Raw genomic sequence first — 19,921 nt, 5'->3', positions numbered from 1 at the left:
TTTTAGACTAACATGCAACTATGTATTGTGATTCCTTCTCGAATGCACAGTTTTGTATTTTGATCTATTATCGAATGCAAATCCAAACAACACTACAAGCGACCTGAACAAGCAGGAAATCAGCCATATTACTGTATAGTTGATTCCTCTCATTAGGAAATTCTAAAAGGAAGCAGAAGATCTGTTCACATTCCAATAAGAAAATAAACCTTGCATTCTTTTAAAAAAAAAAAAAAAAAAACCATAGATTAGAATCACCACACACACCATTACCAACTAGCTTAAACTTAGCAAGAACTCTTAAAATTACTCCAAAAATGGCAGACAATCTCAATTGTTTTAGGTTCGACAGAGGAAACAAATCCATGATGTTTGAAACAAGTAAAAAATTACTCAACAGGCAAGCCAGAAATATTCGAATCCATCCTTGGGGGAAAAAAAAGAAAAGGAAAAGAAAATTCCAATTCCAATGCCTCCACCTAGTAAAAGAAGCCTAGAACTTTACCACCCACGTTCTTCCTTCTAGCCTCTTCATGATCCATGATGCCCGCAGACGTTGTCAACACAATGTAGCCAAACTGCATGTTTTTTTTTTTTGGTCAGTTGTTAAAAATTGCATTACTAGGGGCCCATTTGGACACATTGTCGATTGTAGTCTGCAGAGGATACCCACAATCATTGTTTCTCAAAAACCAATTGGATCATGAGTCCCAAAGCAGTCTAACTTGTTGGGTGAGTTCCTAACCGACAATTGTGGTGGCATCCAAACAGGCCACAAAACCGTCATTTCAGATCGAACAAGGGTTTCATCTCTGGAACCCAGTTTCAATATTGCATCCAAACGGGTCCTGTGGGTTTTCAAGAATGATATTTATAGATGTGAACTTGATGCAATTAAGGGAATGCTTTACTGTGATGCGTGCTACATGTATTTCAATGTGCTGGCAACAAAGCACCTTCAGTGTAGACATCGAACTAGCATACAGTGATCATCATCATTGATTAGTTGGGCCATCGTATGGATAGTGCATAGCCTAAGAATCAGGCACTCAGCAATGGACAGCCATCTGCTAGTGGATAGATGAACTCAAGTTGAAAAAAGAAAAGATCCATCATCCACGCTCAAGCAGGAAAATTGGGCGGTCAGACTTGTCCAATAACTGCATTTTTGGGCCACTGCCCATCTATGTGATGGTCCACCAGATCAATGGTCCCAATCACCATTGCATGTTTGCCAAGTGGGTGGAGATCACACTTCATAAGAGCCTCTCTTCCTAACTAAACTGACCTGTCTGGAGGGGAGGAGCCTTGCAGTCCAAGGCTCAATTTCTTTGACACCGACATCGAAACGAGGACTGATGACCCCACATTTGTTCAATCTTCCATTCAATTCCACGACTATCTTACCAGACCTGTGGTCATCGACGTACTCAAATTCTCCAATATAACCTATGGAACAAAGCACGTAGAACATATGCATGAGGCAGAGCAAGAAACATGAGGGCAAAAAATGTAAACAAGGGAATCAGGGATGCGAACCATGCTTCTGCATCACCAGAAGGAACTTAATTATAACTTTTGAGGATGGCCTGATCATGACTTGTCGTTTGCCCCTCTTCTCGGCATTGTACATGCTCTTGAGTGCATCGTTCAAGACACTGACTCTCACCATCCTTGCTAAAACTGCAGACACCAACAACAAACATGCATGCATGAAAAATGTCAGAAGGAGATATCTAACAATAATGGCATTCCGCATCTAGAGAACCGTCAGTAAGAAAATGGAAATATGGTGTTTTTCTCTTGCAATCTAAAAAATTATTGCCGCACTGCAGATTTGAGAAATCATACCAATTCCTCAACACTATAGGATCCATTGCAGCAGAAACTAAGAAGAGCCTTGAAGACTTGAAAAACATCAAGAAGAAATGATACCAATTCTGTCAATCTATGCATCCATTTGGATGAGCGGCCGGGCATATACAGAAAATATGTTACTTACAGATGTATAGAAGGTTCCTATGGCAAGTCCCACACGACACCAGACTCTATTTCTCTAAAATTTCTACAGATAGAGAAGGTTCCAAAAGCTAAAAACAGGTGACCCTCTAACCCTGCGCTGATATCCAAAAGCTGAGAAAAACAACAAAGCAAAGTCTCACAGACACCAAAAAGGGACCAGCCAAGCAGAAAAAACAGAACCCCTAGGTCAGCCAAGAGAAGATTCTCCAAGTCTCTTAAAAGTGTAAGAAACAAGATCCTGGCAAACTCTGGCAATGCCAAAGCCCACTCCACCGCTAATGAGACAGTGGAACGCTGAATGGAATCCATGGGGGGTGTTCCCCCACATTCTCTCAAGTCTCAACGTGCTTAACTATATGCTAGTAAAAGCATAATGCTAGCACAAGGTTCAACCATCAAAATGCTCACCATTCAGAGAGTCACTTGCAAAATCAACAGCTAGGAAACATCCAGCAAAGGGTCGATATTCAACACAAACAATTCCACCAAAAGGACAGTTGTACCACCAAAGTGAGCAGATTTTTAGAATATGGCCCATCCAAAGGTGGGCACCACATGACAATTGATGGGCTGGAGTTTTTATGCTCAGCTGAGCATTGTGTATTTCCCTCATCACTAGCCATCAGTCATGCTCTCTCCGTGTGAGAAATACAGAACAAAAACTTTAAAATACAGAAAAGGCAATTGCCTCTTTCTCATATTCACATGCCCGAACAACACAAACCATAATAATTTTATCACAAACCAAACATATATAAGTCAATAATCCTAATTTCCAAGGTTGACATGCCATTACATGTTCCATAAAATCTGTTACTTAAAAAAAGAAAGAAAGACACCTTTTAGATAAGTACAGCTGGAAGTACCATAACTGGTCGTCCAACCAGCTCTTTTCTATCCACATGCCATGTTGTGTAGGTAATCTGTACTATGATAGGGCCCACCATAAAGATCACCAGCCACAAATTTCAAGCCGGTTCTCTCATCAGGTGGGCCATACCAAAGGTATCAATTGATTCCAAAGGCGTGGGCTGGTCTGATTTTTTATATGCTAGGTGATCTTTGTTGTGGAACCTACTGTTTGAATGGTTTGAATTTCATACAGAGGTGGAGGCATCATGCTGGCAGTAAAGACCTGGTTGGACGACAAGTTATGGTACTTTGACTGCACCTGATCAGTTCTCCAGTTTTACATAACATTTTGAGGCTGTTAACATTACGGTTGCTCTAAGTGTTTTTTTCCCCGAATGCCGTGGCTCTAACATATTCCTACAACGTTGTTCATGCGAATCCAAAAATGGCACATGCCTACTCTCAAGAAAATAAAATTGGGTTTGATCTGTGGTTAAATGCTTATACCTAAGTATGCGAGATCTGGACCGTTGGTCTGATGGTCCTGAAATGGAATGTGGATTGGTCATACCCAAAAAAATAACAGCAGTAAGATGAGATAATTCTAACCACAGATGGACTTTCGAGGACTATAAATGGACAGTGAGGAAACGTGTCCAAGGAGCGGTTACATTAAACAGACAAATGTCTCAAAATCACTGACTATAACATCCAATGGTGCAATCCAGGGTTATAGCTAGTCCATGGAAGCACAACAGACCAACAATCCAGATCCAGTACACGTGCACCACATGGATGATTCTATCAATGGAATGTGGATCACATGCGCAAAAATAACATCTGCCAGATGATTCTAGCCACAGATGTAGGACCTTTGAGGGGAGCGGATTGGTGGTGACCCCAACACCACCCAGCTAGGTTGTGTTGGTCATTGTGGGGCCCACCGTGATGTATGTATTTTATCCACACCATCCATCCATTTTGCCAGCTCACCAAAAGCTCAAGTGGACCACACGACAGGAAACAGTGGTGATACCGCAAGTGATGACTAAGTGGATTGGGAGTGCAAGTTGAATAGTTGCACAATGTTAAAAATACCAAAAAGAAAACAAAAAAGAAATGGTGGTGATACCCACCATTAAAAACTTATTGTGGGCTACAAAAGTTTCAAATCAAGCTGATATGTAAGACCCGACCCGAGTTCATGTGTATGTGTGAGTATGCATTTCGTTCATCTTGGTCCCATGGTCCAACCGGTCAAATTCTGGCGACCCGCGACTTTCGGTTAGCGTTTGCAGTCTTCCTCGAGTTCGGTCACGTTGACCCGACTCGGATCGGCCCAAGACTCATGGCATCTTGTTCATTTCGGCCGCGTCCCGTGTGTTAATCCGATATGTACATCTCATATGAGCATTGATCGATATGGGCCATTGATTGCATGATTGGTGAACCCCACCATGGTTACACATTTTCTCATGCACATGATGTCATCCTAGGCTGAAATTTCTAAAAGGCTACTACCCTACAACCTTGTTTGTATTTCCCTACTACAATCATCACTTTATCTACCCTAGGTAAGAGAGGTAATGATTACTTTCCTTAAAAGCCTTTTTCCCTCTCATTTCTCTCTTCTCTTCTTCCCCAACTCCAAACCGTCCCACCTCCCTCCAGTATTCCAGCCCCTTCTCCCTCTAATCCCCTCTCATCTAACCCTTATCACTTCATCTCATCCATTGATTTCTCTTCCTCGGAGCTAGAGGAGTTAGAATATATAGATTTTGTGAAGAATCTAAGGTGGGTGCATGTTCTTCAAATCTTTAGATTTTTTTGCATTGTAGCTATTCTCCCTCTCTTCTTTCATATTGGAGTATGTGGGGCCCATCAAGAGATGATGGTGGCCCCAAGACTCCATGGATGTGGTTTGAAACCCATCCTACATTGCATGCAAGGGACCATCCTTCATTGATCCCTTCATGCCTCATCCTTCCTTAGATCAGAGATCTTTGGGTCATCTAGACCCTTGATCCTTGGTGAAGATTGGATCTCCACCGTAGATCTTTATTTGATAAGCTTGATCATGTAATATTTGCATCCTATAGCAATGAAATCTCCTTGTATATGTGTGATGAAGGGAAAGGCCTCAATGAGGCGGAGACCCTTCTCTTGTGGCCGATTATTTCTCCCTTTCTTGCTGAGAGTGTTGATCATGAGTGTGTGGCTCACCTTGTGGACCAACAAGATCCCAACCATCCATAGAGGGGACGTTTTCATAGTCCCTCCCATTGAACGTGTGGCCCCTAAATGCACAAAAAAGGGTGCATGCAAGCTTGTTTTTGGTGATGAGATAGTTTGGATATTTGTGGGGCTCACTTGGGTGGACCACACCATGATTTCCAGGGGTTAAATCCTCATTTAATGTATGTTTGTAATTTACTTTTGTGAAGTATATGTTGTTGTCCAGTCTGTCTGGACAGATTCTAGACCATTTTGGGGCTTGATTTTTGGTCTTTTGGTGGGGACTTTGATGTCATCCAATGCATGATTCTTAAAGACTTATGACCCACCTATAAGCCTACCAAATTTCAGCCCCATCTGACCCTGATTGAGGTCCCAAAGGTATGGCCCAAGTGAGGTGGTTAGTCTGTAATTTCTGCACTATTCCAGCAACATATCAGTGTGGAATTTCTTAAATATAAAATAATTTTTTCACTGATGGGCTACGTCTGTGGACCCCACTTTGTAATACACACATGAGGGGACACAAAAACTATTTTCCCTCAATTTTTAGAGGCCTTTAATCCACCCCATTGGAAGCTCAGATCAGGGCCTGTCAAAAATCTGCACTAGACAGATTTTCTGGACAATTTGTTTTCTTTAAATTAAATAAAATACTTCTGTTATTCCAAAAATTCTGAAAATTTATAGAGAGGTGGCCCACCCATAGTATGACCCACCTACCAAGTTTCGGGATCAACGGACCCCTGTGCAATTCATGGCGCTGGCTGGACCGGCCCACCAAGCTGGGACGTCCAGCCATGGTTGGCCGTCTAAGGCACCTTGTGGGCCCACCTCGATGTATTTTGTTGTCCCGCCGTCCATCTAAGTGGGGTTCATGTAGGACATGATCATCCCCCTCAGTTGCACCCATTTTTGGGACCCATTTAGATGTGTTTTTGGGCCAATTGCCCAGGCCCATAACACCTTTCACTCTTGGGACGTCCAGGCCCATTAGACCATTGCTGGACTTTCAGTCCAACAGCATGGTCCACCTATTTTATGAGTTTAATTCAGTCCTCCTATCTGGTGGGACCCACAGGGATATATGTGGGTCACCAGGGGACTTATACCTAGTGTCTCATTAATTATTGCTGGGCCCCAGCAGGCCCAAAATATAGGCGGGCTGAAAATTCAGCAATGGGCCCAAAATGGCTGCCCCTAGTAGCCTATTATGGGGCAGCATGGCCCACCAAATTAAGGTAGATTATGCACATAAGATTGCCATTTTCTGAGGTGTCTTTGGGCTTCATTTATGTATGCTCGGAGGCCCACCTCTATTGGATTTTATTTTGGATCTATATTCATAGTTTTGATTGCCCTTGGTAGGCCCATTTATCTTGGAATCTTCTATTTAGGTCCCTTGACCTTTGGGCCTGCATCTCACCACTTATTGTGATGGGTTTGTGGGCCATAATGTGCAAGTAGTTGGGCCCTTGGTTGCCCACCAAAATAACCTTGTACCTGGGCCAAGTTGTGAGGGCCAACTCACTTGGATAAAGCATAGAAATTGCCCACATGGTTGGATTACCGGGCTGCCCACTAGGCCCACCACAATATCTGGATTTGTGACCTTCATCGTTGGGCCCAAACCTTGCTTAAGGGCCCACCATATTGCCTATGTGTTGGCCTTTGAGTATAGCCCACTAGGCCATGGATTTCCTTAGGCCTTGGGCCTTGTTTCATGCTCGCATAGTAGTGGGCTGCTTTTTTGGGACCCAGTTGAGGTTGGATGTCCTCCTTGGTGGCCCTAAGGTAGGCCCATAAGGTTGTTATAGGTAATTGAAGGCCCACTTTGGACCCTTGCTAGGACCGCTTAATCCCCTTAAGACTTATGTCTAGTCTTCCTTAGCTTGTGGGCTACCCCAAAGTATCGGGCCCCCACTAGAGGATTACTCCTTAGAGTACCTGTCTATATATCTAGACGTAGTCCCTCCTTGGGAGGGAGAGTCCAACAGTGGTCCAATGGGCCTGGACGTCCCAAGAGTAAAAGATGCTATGGGCCTGGGCAATTGGCCCAAAAACACATCCAAATGGGTCCCAAAAATGGGTGCAACTAAGGGGGATGATCATTTCATACATGTACCCCACTTAGATGGATGGCGGGACAACAAAATACATTGAGGTGGGCCCACAAGGTGCCTTAGACGGCCAACCATGGTTGGACGTCCCAGCTTAGTGGGCTGGTCCAGCCAGCACCACGAATTGCACAGGGGTCCGTTGACCACAAAACTTGGTAGGTGGGTCCTACCATGGGTGGGCCACCTCTCTGTAAATTTCAGAATTTTTGGAATAGCAGAAGTATTTTATTTAATTTAAAGAAAACAGACTGTACAGAAAATCTATTTAGTGCAGATTTTTGACAGGCCCTGATCTAAGCTTCCAATGGAGTGGATTAAAGGCCTTTAAAAATTGGAAAAAAATAGTTTTTGTGTCTCCTCATATGTGTACTACAAAGTGAGGTCCACGAATGTGGCCCACCAGTGGAAAAATTATTTTATATTTAAGGAATTCCACACTGATATGTTGCTGGAATAGTGCAGAAATTACAGACTAACCACCTCACTTGGGCCACACCTTTGGGACCTCAATCAGGGTCAGATGGGGCTGAAATTTGGTAGGCTTATAGGTGGGACATAGGTCTTCAAGAATCATGCATTGTATAGCATCAAAGTCCCCACCAAAAGACCAAAAATCAAGCCCCAAAATGGTCCAGAATCTGTCCAGACAGACTGGACAGCAACATATACTTCACAAAAGTAAATTGCAAACATACATTAAATGGGGATTTAACCCCTGAAAATCATGGTGTGGTCCACCCAAGTGGGCCCCACAAATATCCAAACCATCCCATCACCAAAAACAAGCTTGCATGCACCCCTTTTTGTGCATTTAGGGGCCACACGTTCAATGGGAGGGACTGTGAAAACGTCCCCTCTCTATGGATGGTTGGGATCTTGTTGGTCCACAAGGTGGGCCACACACTCATGATCAGCACTCTCAGCAAGAAAGGGAGAAGTAATCGGCCACAAGAGAAGGGTCTCCGCCTCATTGAGGCCCTTCCCTTCATCACACACATACGAGGAGATTTCATTGCCATAGGATGCACATATTACATGATCAAGCTTATCAAATAGAGATCTATGGTGGAGATCCAATCTCCACCAAGGATCAAGGGTCTAGATGACCCAAAGATCCCTGATCTAAGGAAGGATGAGGCATGAAGGGATCCATGGAGGATGGTCCCTTGCATGCACATGCATGCAATGTAGGATGGGTTTCAAACCACATACATGGAGTCTTGGGGCCACCATCATCTCTTGATGGGCCCCACATGCTCCAATATGAAAGAAGAGAGGGAGAATAACTACAATGCAAAGAAATCTAAAGATTTGAAGAACATGCACCTACCTTGGATTCTTCACAAAATCTATATCTTCTAGCTCCTCTAGCTTCAAGGAAGAGAAATCAATGGATAAGATGAAGTGATAAGGGCTAGATGGGAGTGGATTAGAGGGAGAAGGGACTGAAATAATGGAGGAAGGTGGGACGGTTTGAAGTTGCTAGGGAAGAAGAGGAGAGAGAAATGAGAGGACAAGAGAGGGAAAAAGGCTTTTAAGGAAAGTAATCATTACATCTCTTACCTAGGGTAGAGAAAGTGATGATTGTAGTAGGGAGATACAAACAAGGTTGTAGGTAGTAGCCTTTTAAAAATTTCAACCTAGGGTGACATCATGTGCATGAGAAAATGTGTAAACCATGGTGGGGTCCACCAATCATGCAATCAATGGCCCATATCGATCGATGTTCATAACTTGAGATGTACATATCGGATTAACGTACGGGACACGGTTTTGAAACCGCGGCGCCGATACGGACAAGATGGCATGCGTCCGATCCGAGTCGGGTCAACGTGACCGAACTCGAGGAGGACCGCAAACGCTAATCGAAAGTCGCGGGTCGCAGGAATTCGATCGGTTGGACCACGGGACCAAGATGAACGAAATGCATACTCACACGTACACATGCGTACACATGAACTCGGGTCGGGTCTTACATGATATTTGTGTTTTCCCTACATTTAGGTCTGTGTGACCTTCTCAATAGGTTAGATGGCAAATAAACATTATGGTAGGCCCTAGGAAGGTTCAAATGGTGGGTGGCATTACCCCCACTGTTTCGTGTGGTGTGGTCCACTTGAGCTTCAGATCTGCTTCATTTTTGGGTTCATGCCCTAAAATGAGCTGGCAAAACAGGTGGATGTCGTGGATATAAAACATATACATCACAGTGGGGCCCCACAGCGCCCACCTAGCTGGGTGGTGTTCAGGTCACCACCCAATCCGCTTCCACCTTCAAGGAGTACAAATGGATGGTTTCCTGTGGTGTGGTCCACTTGAGCTTCGAATTTGCTTCATTTTTTGGGCCCATGCCCTAAAATGAGCTGGAAAAATGGATGGATGGTGTGGACATAAAACACATACATCACAGTGGGCCCCACAATGCCCAACACCACCTACCTACATGGTGTTGGGGTCACCACCCAATCCGCTTCCACCTTTGAGAACCATGAATGGATGGTTCCATGTGGTGTGGTCCACTTGAGCTTCAGATTTGCTTCATTTTTGGACTCATGCCCTAAAATGAGATGGAAAATAGATGGACAGCATGGATATAGAGCACAAATCACGGTGGGCACCGCAGCACCCAACACCACCTAACTGTGTGGTGTTGGGGTCACAGCCCAATCCACTTCCGCCTTCGAGGACTATGAATGGACGGTTTCCTGTGGTGTGGTCCACTTGAGCTTCCAATCTGCTTCATTTTTCGGCTGATGCCTTAAAATGAGCTGGCAAAATGAATAGACAGCATGGATATAAACACATACATCATGGCGTGCCCCACAGCGCCCAACACCACCTAGCTGGGTGGTTTTGGGGTCACCACCCAATCTGCTTCCACCTTCGAGGACTTTGAATGGATGGATGGAGATGCATCCAAAAAACAGTCAAATTCAATAGCCAACTGTATCGAAATCACTGGACATTAAGTTCAATGATACAATTCTTGGGGCACTAATCAACAGTACGTCAGGGCAAATCAATAGTCCAGATCTTGTAAAAGTATGCCACATGCTCTGAAATTGCGTGATTGGTAACTAAGGGGTTGTTTGGATGCCTGTAGATGGGGCAAGCAATAAATGATTTACAGGCTGCGTTTGGATGCTAATTTATGCCTGTAAATCATTTACAGGCTGTAAATGATTTACAGCTTTTATCCCATTTTGATTTCCCAGCAAAAACATGGGATTTCAAAAGAAAATTACAGCTTTTACCCCCTCTGTAAATGATTTCAGCCATCCAAACGACCCCTAAGATATGTTAGCATTTTAACATCACATACCTTCTCAAACAAAACAATCATATTTCTAAAGCAGTCCAAAGCAAATGCAAAATGCAAGAAGGAATTATATGATAACCGACAGAGGATATGAAACATCATCCTCGGGTTCCAGTTTGTACAAGTGAGAGCCGTTGATCATTGATCCAGACTTTTGAAATGATGGGCCCCACAGTGGATAGACCATCACAAAAAACAAAATCTCACGGATTGATCCTGTCCCTCCAATCTCTGGCTAATTTTCTGTTGAATGAGGACTGTCGACGTAACATTTTTCTTAACTGCCCATTTTGCAGGGGACAGATCTAAAGGCTATGGTCCTCATATCCCCGCAAATCAACGGTCTAGATTGGCTCCACTTATACAAGATGAAAAGAAGAAGAAGCCGAGGAGAGCATGCATATTCTCGGGACGAGGATTCGATACTTGAATCCGAGAACGGAAATTGGAAACGAAATAGGAGGTGAGCTCGATCTTTCAGATAAGGGATTGAAATGGCAAAAAATTACAGAAATATCCAGGAGAAACATACCTTGAAGAAGATCTGCGGCCGCCTCTGAGAAGAAAAGCAACAAGAAAGCGAAGGATGGTTTTTGGCCGAGAGGACTTAGGTTTTAGGGAAGCCGTTGCTTTTATACTTTGCAGAGAAACGGAGACGAAATTACCAAACTGCCATCTACCTCTATCTTTCTCCCAGCGTATGTCTGCTGCACGTGTGATCCACATGGGCTTCGCGGCACACGTGCCAACATGGATGACTTGTACTGGATCTGATCCATTCATCAGGTACTGGAAACCTTACATAGTATAAAAGCATACAGGTAATCCACGTATACTAGTTGAATATGAACCGTTGATACCTTTACCCAACCGTTCATTTTCCTGATACAAGTGCAGCCTGCCGGATTCGTGGATCCATCTGATTTTGGGGCGAGGGAATGCTCAAAATTCCAACTACCTGATGAATGGACTGATATCGTAGGCGTGTCCCATGCTGGTGGTTGTTGTGATGCCAAGCCCCCATTCTTACATTTAGGATGAACACGTGTCAACATAGCAAGTGTGTGAGATCCATCCCGTTTATCTACGATGACAACCCCTGGTGAAGATCAAACCTAGATGAAGTGAAAACACAAATATCTCCTTGGCCCAAAACTTTTGTGGCCCACCAAAGGTTTTTAATAGTCAATCCCAATCACCACGGTTTCTTGGAAGTTCCTGTGTTAGGATGCTGCGTGGGGCCACTGTGATATTTGTGAGAAATCTACTCCTTTCCGTAGTTTCGCCGGATGATTTTAGGACAAGATACCAAAAATGAGATAGATCTAAAACTCAAGGCAGCCATAAGAGAGTAAATAATGAGGATTTAGTGTCGTTAAAACATTTTATGGCCATAAAAGTTTCATATCAGGCTATGTTTATTGTGTTTTCACTTCATCTCAGAGGGAATGACTTGTATACAGTTTTGATTACATATAAACATCAACGTGTAGCTCAAGAAGGTTTTAACGATAGACAACTCTTTTTCCATGTGGCCCGAAGACTTTTGCAGAAAATCGGGCGTCCATTTTTATGACTCGGTTTTCTGCTAAACCCTTTAAGATGTTACATGGGTTCATCTTGATGATTATGAAGAACTCATTTCGTCCATTCATTTTTTAGATCATTTTAAGATATTAAACCAAAAATCAGGTGTTTTCAAAACTCAAGTGGGCCGCACAAGAGAAAATAGTAGAGATTCAGCGACCACCGTTAAAACATTTATATGTTCACAGAAGTTTAGTGTGAGGCTAGTAGTTTTGTGTTTTCACTTCATCCCACTGGGAATGAACTTATAAACAGTACGGATGGCATATAAACATTAAGATGTAGCCCACGGCATGGTGATCCCAACCGTTGATCCAATGTAATCTCGCCACCAAGGATGCGTAATGTCTAACGTCAATTCCTGGAGAGATGATCCAGTGCTCTCAGTGAACTATACGTTGTAGCTTTTGTAGTTGCTTCGGCACACTAGGAGAGTCCAATAGAATGATCTGGACCGTCCAATACTTACGAATCACATATGAAGAGCTCTCATGCAAAAATCACACTGATCTGACAACCTTAACCATCTGATCTCTAAGACAATGAAGATCGTTTTTCTGCCTTTACCACCTAAATTCATCTTGTTCAGTGTAAGATGCTATTTGTTTTTATTTCATTTTGCCTTAAGATGGCTTATAGATTTGGCAACTCAGTCGACTCAGGCTCGTTCGTTCTCAAGTAAATTCACAGCAACTCGCCCAACTCGTGGGTGTATCAACCTGACTCGCCTGAGTTGATTGTGACTTGGGGTATCAAACCAGATCAGTTAGCACCAAATCCGAGTCTGCTGGGTGAGTTGTATGTCATTCCTCCAATTTTAAGACCATGGCCACAACTAAAGATCAACAGCATGTGTCACCACAACGTTTAGCTCCCCTGCTGAGATGTTCAGTTCAGGGTAGTACCAGAAAGAAGCTATGGTTAAATAGTCACGCATCCGTGGTTTTCCTGACCCTAGTAAAACATAACTGATGTACTGATACTGAGTCAGGTATATTTCTCATCTACCGCGTTTAGAGCTGGGCATCAAGCCGAGTCAGACTGAGTTATGGCTGACCCAACTCGATCCAGTTTTGAAATAGGCCTGACCCGAACTTGACAAAACTCAGTACCAAGTCCAGCATGCCTGACCCGATCCGAGTCCGGCTGGCCTGGACTAATCCGGACCGAGTCCGACCCAGTCACAAGTATCAAGTTGGGTCAGGTGCAATGAGTATACACAGGCTGATACACAACTCAAAACCTAGATTCACTTATCAGAATTGCAACCTTTCCATCAACTACACGGCATCAAAGATCTGAAATGCTATATCAAAGTTATTTTTTTAAAAAAATATATACGTACAAGTTGAGTCAGTACTGAGTTGGATTGTGGACTCGAACTCAACTCAGTTTGAGTTCGCATTAGACAGTCAACTCGATTCGATCGACTCATCCACTCGGTTCAGATCGAGTTGAGTTTGCCGAGTTGAGTCATCCCATGCCCAGCTCTAACCACGATCCAGATTATCACAATAGCAATTGGGCAACCACGTTCCCTCGGAGTGAAACAGGGGCCCATACTTTTAGACGGTAGGAGTTTCGCTGGACCAAGGGTGCTCTATCTGGGGAGGGCCTTTCTCAGTAAACAAGGTCTCCCCGGGTCAGGGTTAGCCCTTGCAGTGGTGCTAAGAAGGATGTTGGACCTGGGGCCTCGGAAAGGGTTCCTTCCTCTCAGTTGGAACTTCTCGGGATTTTACTGCTGGATTGGGCCAAGATCGAGGTATCAGTTCGCTTAGGGAGAACGAAGATTTCTGCATAGGGTCAGACAAATGGAACGACAAACTCCAAATGGTTCGTAAGAGGGCTATCTTCTTAAGCAATGTTTCTGATGAATAGTCTTCTTATGTGGAATGCTCGGGGTGTGGCCAATGCGGCTACGGTTTGCTCTGCCATTAGAATTATCCGTGGTCACAAGCCTGCTTTTTTTACCATCCTGGAGCCTATGGCTTCTGATAGGAAGAGGGTGGCTATTGGTTTAAAGCTTGGGTTCCATGCTTCCATCTCCAATGCAGATTTTGGGGGTAAGATTTGGATCTTCCATAGAGGGGATCTTCTTGTATCAGTTATTGGAATGACTAACCAGATTATCTCCATTCGTACTTCTTTGCCCAACTGTGCTTCTCCCTGTTGTCTCTCCTTTGTATATGCTAAATGTTCCGGGTTAAGCCGTAGGTTTCTTTGGGATTCTTTGGAATACCTAGCTTCCAGTCTGAATGAGCCTTGGGTCGTGTGCGGTGACTTCAATGCTGTGCTTGAATCCTCCGAAAGATTAGGGAATAGAAGCCAAGACCAAGCTAGCTCCAAGGAGTTCCGAAAAGCTATAAATAAAGCTGGGCTGTTAGATGCAGGTTTTTTTGGGAACCGTTTTACTTGGAGTAACAATCACGGCGGGAGCACTAGAGTTTGGGCCAGGCTGGACAGGGTTCTTTGTAACGCGGGGTGGATTCACACTTTCCGCGGCTTCCAAGTCAAACATCTTCCTTGGCTAAATTCAGACCATTCTCCAATCCTGCTGGCCTTCCCTTCCACGGTGGTTGTTGTCCCCAAGCCCTTCTGTTTCCAGCAGATGTGGCTCTTGGACACTTCCTTTAAGGAGCTAGTTGAAGGAGTTTGGAATCAGCAGTACTCAGATTAGCCCATGCTTAACCTGATGCTGAAAATAAAGAAGTTAAAAGTGCAGCTTAGAGTCTGGAATAAAGAAGTCTTCGGGGATGTTTTCAGGAATCTCAAAGAGGCTGAAAATGAGCTGGCATCATTGGAATCTCAGTCCCAATCGCCCCTCTCAGCTATTAGTTAGGAAGATCTTGCAAGGGCTAGGCAAAAAGTCGCTTATCATGAGCTAGCCGAGGAGATTTTCTGGAAACAAAAATCCCGCAACAGCTGGTTGGCTAAGGGCGATCAAAACACTAAGTTCTTCCATTTGGCAGCTTCTGAGAGAGCGAGACGGTCCACAATCCAAGAAATTCAGTTGGCGTCTGGGCAGATTTCCTCTGATATAGCTGTGATCAAGGCTGGAGTGGAGGGTTTTATGAAAGAGTTGCTTTCTTCGGGAACGGCGGAATCTCCTTTATAGGCTCACAGTGATTTGCTTCAGTGCATCCCTTCGTTGGTTACCGTTCAAGATAATAGTGAGCTGATGAGGGCCCCTTTCCTTAAGGAAGTCAGAGTTGCAGTTTTCTCCCTCTCTGTAGATAGTGCCCTCGGTCCAGATGGGTTTTCCGGTGCTTTCTACAAGGGATGCTGGAACATAGTGAGCCTAGACATATTCAAGGCAATGGAGGCTTTTTTCCGTGGTAGCGAGCTGCCCAGGGGATTCACGTCCACCCTCATTTGTCTAGTCCCAAAAACGCGAGGGGCGAAATCTCTCACTGATTTTCAGCCCATTAGTTTAAGCAACGTGGTGTACAAAATCTTCGCAAAAATCATTGTTTCCAAGCTCAGCTCTATTCTCCCTAGGTTGATTTCTTCTGAGCAAGGGGCTTTTGTCAAAGGGCAATCTATTGCTGAAAACATCGCTCTTTGTCAAGAGGTGTTTAGGGACCTTGGCAGAAAGGTTAGAGGGGAGAATCTAGTCCTGAAGCTAGATATGGAAAAGGCCTATGATAGGGTGGGCTGGCGGTTTTTAAAGCAGGTTCTCCTCCGCTTCAGATTTTGCCCCAAGTGGGTCAATTTGGTGAAATCCTGCTGGAAAAATAACTGGTTTTCTGTGTTGGTGAATGACGAAAGTTGTGGTTTCTTCCATTCATCTCGCTGGCTGAGGCAAGGGGACCCTCTCTCCCCCAGTCTTTTTATTCTTGCGACTGAAGTTTGGAGCAAGGGTTTTTCCAAGTTAGTTGGAGATGGGTTGTGTCTGCCTTTTAAGCTGAAAAGGGGGTGCAAATAGGTCACGCACCTATTGTATGCTGATGATACCATCTTGTTTTTGAACGGAGCTCGTAAATCTCTCCATGTAGTCCACTCTTTCCTGGCAGATTATCAGCTGGCTTCTGGTCAGAAGATAAATCTGAGGAAAAGTGCATTCTACTGCTCTCCAAAGATGTCCTCTGCTAGGAAAAGAAGTTTAGAGAGATCTCTATGTAATACCCTGTTTCTTTTAAACGGTGGGTTCCACCATTAAACCGCCGTTACATATGATGTGGCCCACATAAGCTTTGGATGGCCCTCATTTTTTTTGGCTCATGCCCTAACCCTGTCGGGCAAAACTGATGAACGGTGTCGATTTATCACATCATAGCCGTGGGGCCCACTCTTCAAAAAAAAAAAAGAAAGATGCAAAGTAAGTGACGTGCGTCACAAAGCAACCCCTCTCCTCCACGACTCCCTCTCTTCCCACTACTCCGCAGTATGGTTGCGGATAGGAACCCATCCACCATGATTGCTATCATCATGGTGGGACCCAGTCCTCAATCTAAACCATTCATTAAACTCCCAACCCACTAACTCACCTGGCATTATTTTTTATATCTCATTTTCTCATGCTATCTAGAGGAAACGAGAGAAAAAAAATCATAAAAGAAAGATTGTGATAAGAAAAAGAGAGATCAGGAGAAGGGAGAGTATTCGTGAGGGTTCAACATCGAGTTCAGAGTCGATCAATCAAAGCTAGTACATGTAGAAATCAGCATCACCTCAGATTATTTTCCTCCCATCACGCAATTTTTCCATAACAGGTAGGTGATCATTCTCTATTTGAAAAATTCATAAGAAATTGCCTTATATAATTTAGATATTGAAATATTCATAAGGAATTCCCTATTGAAGAATATTCTTTATGTGACTACTGAACCAATGCAATTATTATTATTATTATTATTCTTCTTCTTATTTTCTTTGCATTTGATATTATCTAGTGGGATGATGAATATTTATATGATCAATTATTTTTTTCATGCAATGATTCTTACAGATGCTCTGATATTATTTGTTACAATGTTTCCTTGTAAGTTAGATGCATCTTATGTGAATAATTATTTGTTTTATGCAATGATTCTTACGGGTGCTCTGCCCAGGGTCATTCCCGAAATGATCAGCACGACACGGGTGCTCTGCCCAGGGTCATTCCCAAAAGGATCGGCACGGGTGCTCTGCCCTGGGTGATTCCCTAAAAGGATCAGTACACACGGGTGCACTGCCCTAGGCTTTTGTCCCTAAAAGGTTATACCGGTGCTCTACCGAGGGTCATACCCTGAAAGGATCAACACCGGTGCTCTGTCGTAGGTCATCCCCTAAAAGGATCAACACACATGAGTGTTTTGCCCACTCCAAATCTTAGTATTTTTAGAAAAGCTATGTTAAATAATTTATTCATTTCATAATTATGAATGTTAAATTATTTACTATAATTTTACATCCAATGTTCGTCTTATTTTGATTAATATGTCAAGATTAAATTTGGTAATATTTGTGAGATTTTCAACTCGGGATTGATGTGATCCTATTGAGTTGTCAACTCATTATATTTTAACCGTTTTAGGTTATGAATATTTCGAAGATGCAGGGTACTACTATTAGTAGTGGAGCATGGAACGTGGTTGGATGCACATGACATGTCATTCTACATAGGATAAATTTTATTTTATTTTTAAACTCTAAATGTAGTAATGTTTGATTTGATTTTCTTATTTCAAGTTAAGTTAAATAAGTATTCATCGATGAAATAATAAATTATGTAATTAGTTATCTTAGTTGTGTTTGGATTTTAAAGTTTTGGGCTATGGTGGGAAAAAAATGAAATGCATATGAAATGGACATACTTTATCTTTGTATTTTTATTATTTTTATTTTTTTTATATATATGTCACGGGTCTGGAATTCGGGTCCTGGACACCCTATTCGGGTACCCGAATTTTGGGGCGTGACACTCTGGGCCTTGACCCTTCTTCCAATCTCATTTACCTGGGAGTGCCAATTGCTTCTGAGAGGCTCACCAGTAGCCGTTTTGGCCCGATTCTTGACAAGGTGGCAGCAAAAATTCAAGGGTGGAAAGCCAAGGTTCTCTCTCAGGCAGGGAGACTCACGCTTATTTCGGTTGTCCTTGGCGGGATCCCAATTCATTCTCTTGCGGCTACTGTAGTTCCAAAGGAAGTAATTCACAAGTTGGAGGTATGTTTTGCAAATTTCTTTTAGGGTTGGCGGGAAGGAAAGCAAAAGTTGCATTGGAGGAAGTGGAATGCGATCACTCTCCCAAAGGAAGAGGGGGGTCTCGGTATCAGGAAAATTCAGGATGTGATGAAGGTCTTTCATTTGAAGCTAGCCTGGGCTATAAGGTTTGGGGAGGGGAGCAGGCTTTGGGCAGGATTTATGAAGGTGAAATATGAGTCCAATAGGCCTGCAGGTAACTCCAGAAGGCTCTTAGTGGGAGCTTCCCCTCTCTGGAAGTGCCTGGTGGATCTGTTCCCTGTGGTGGATAGGAACGTCCTATGGAAGGTGGGGCGGGGGCACATCAGCCTGTGGGACTGCAATTGGTCGGGTTTGGGATCGTTGCCATCAGTGCATATTCAGCCTAATCAGAGGGCTCTGCTTGTGGCTGACTACCTCGGGGAAGAGGGGATCTTGCCTGACTCCCCTGTCGAGCTTCCAGGCTGGATCCAAGCACATATATCCCGCATCGGCGTCTGTACTTCTGCCTCTGAAGACTGCCCTATCTGGTCGCTAGATCCCGGCGGCAACTTCACTATTAGGTCTGCCTTGGAAGTTGATAGGCTCCGTGGTCAAAACAAAGACTGGGCTAAAAGAGTTTGGCACCCTAACATTCCCCCAAAGGTCTCAGTTTTTCTGTGGAAGCTGATTCAGGGGACCTTGCCGGTAGAAGAAAGAATTCAGAAGAAAGGGATCTCGTTGGTTTCGAAATGCGCATGCTGTGGGAATGGCCTAGGTGGCACGCACTCCACTGAATCTCTGCAGCACCTCTTTTTATTGGGAGGATTGGCATTGAATATTTGGCAAATGGTTGCTAACTATTTCGGGATTTCCCTTGCTCACCATTCCACCATTCTCGATCGGTTACATTGGTGGTGGTTTAGGCCTCTCCCTTTCAAAAGGCCTACTGTTCTTCTTTGGCTAATCCCTATTTTTGCTATGTGGGAAATTTGGAATGCGAGGAACAACTCAAAATTTGAGGGGGTATCCTTCTCGGTTGCGACTGTTTTTGGTAAAATCAAAGCTTGGATGGGAGCTATGCAGGGATGGCGTCGATCCATCCATCCTCGGCTCGTTCCTGGGGTTTCTCGGCTCAGGGGTTTTGTTTCTTCCTCTGCTTTAGCTGCGGGTTTTGTTGTTATTAAGTGGATTAGGCCGTCAGAGGGTTGGCTAAAGTTCAACATTGATGGTTCGGCTCTTTCTAACCCTGGCCCTGCTGGAGAGGGGGCATCCGTAGGGACAACCTCGGGGACTTAAAATTTGCCTTTTCCAAGGGGTATGGGATTGCTTCCAACATTCTAGCAGAACTCCAGGCTGTTCATGACGGGGTGGAGCTGTGCTTGTCTTCAGGTTATGATAGAGTGGTAATTGAAACCGACTCAAATTGGGTGGTGGGCTGTTTATCAGGGGACTTTGCCGTTGCATGGAAGTGGAAATTCTGGGTTTGCCGGATTTTGAGGTCATGCGGTAGGGGCTGTTTTCGTTTCTCTCACATTCCTAGGGAGGGAAATGGGCCAACTGACGGGTTGGCTAGAGAAGGTAGTTCGTCGCAAGTGGGAAAGGATTTTCTGAGTGCGCATCTCCTCCCCCGTGTGGTCAGGGGGCG

The 19,921-nt window shown here is 44.0% G+C and overlaps 1 protein-coding gene across 1 annotated transcript; it reads right to left on the bottom strand.

Annotated features, from left to right (window-relative positions):
• Nucleotides 1-277: 277 nt before the first annotated feature.
• Nucleotides 278-11,239, bottom strand: LOC131243625 (small ribosomal subunit protein uS8). Its single transcript, XM_058243116.1, has 4 exons — nt 11,081-11,239; nt 1,540-1,683; nt 1,289-1,449; nt 278-578 (listed from the first exon to the last, which is right to left on the bottom strand). Exons 2-4 carry the CDS (start codon nt 1,670-1,672, stop codon nt 480-482), a joined length of 393 nt encoding a protein of 130 aa, XP_058099099.1. The 5' UTR covers nt 1,673-1,683; nt 11,081-11,239; the 3' UTR covers nt 278-479.
• Between the last annotated feature and the right edge of the window lie 8,682 nt (nt 11,240-19,921).

The sequence above is a fragment of the Magnolia sinica genome, chromosome 4, assembly GCF_029962835.1.
Source record: "Magnolia sinica isolate HGM2019 chromosome 4, MsV1, whole genome shotgun sequence".
Classification (NCBI taxonomy): Eukaryota; Viridiplantae; Streptophyta; class Magnoliopsida; order Magnoliales; family Magnoliaceae; genus Magnolia; species Magnolia sinica.
The sequence above is the reverse complement of the archived record's forward strand: the minus strand, read 5'-3'. Positions and strand labels throughout refer to the sequence as shown.

What these genes read in the sequence shown, in the direction of transcription:
- LOC131243625 (XM_058243116.1), bottom strand. Translation starts at nt 1,672, where the DNA reads ATGGTGAGAGTCAGTGTCTTGAACGATGCACTCAAGAGCATGTACAAT. An exon ending in TCTGGTGATGCAGAAGCATG is followed by an intron (nt 1,450 to 1,539) that starts GTTCGCATCCCT and finishes TTTGTTCCATAG; the next exon opens with GTTATATTGGAGAATTTGAG. An exon ending in GGCTCCTCCCCTCCAGACAG is followed by an intron (nt 579 to 1,288) that starts GTCAGTTTAGTT and finishes AAAAACATGCAG; the next exon opens with TTTGGCTACATTGTGTTGAC.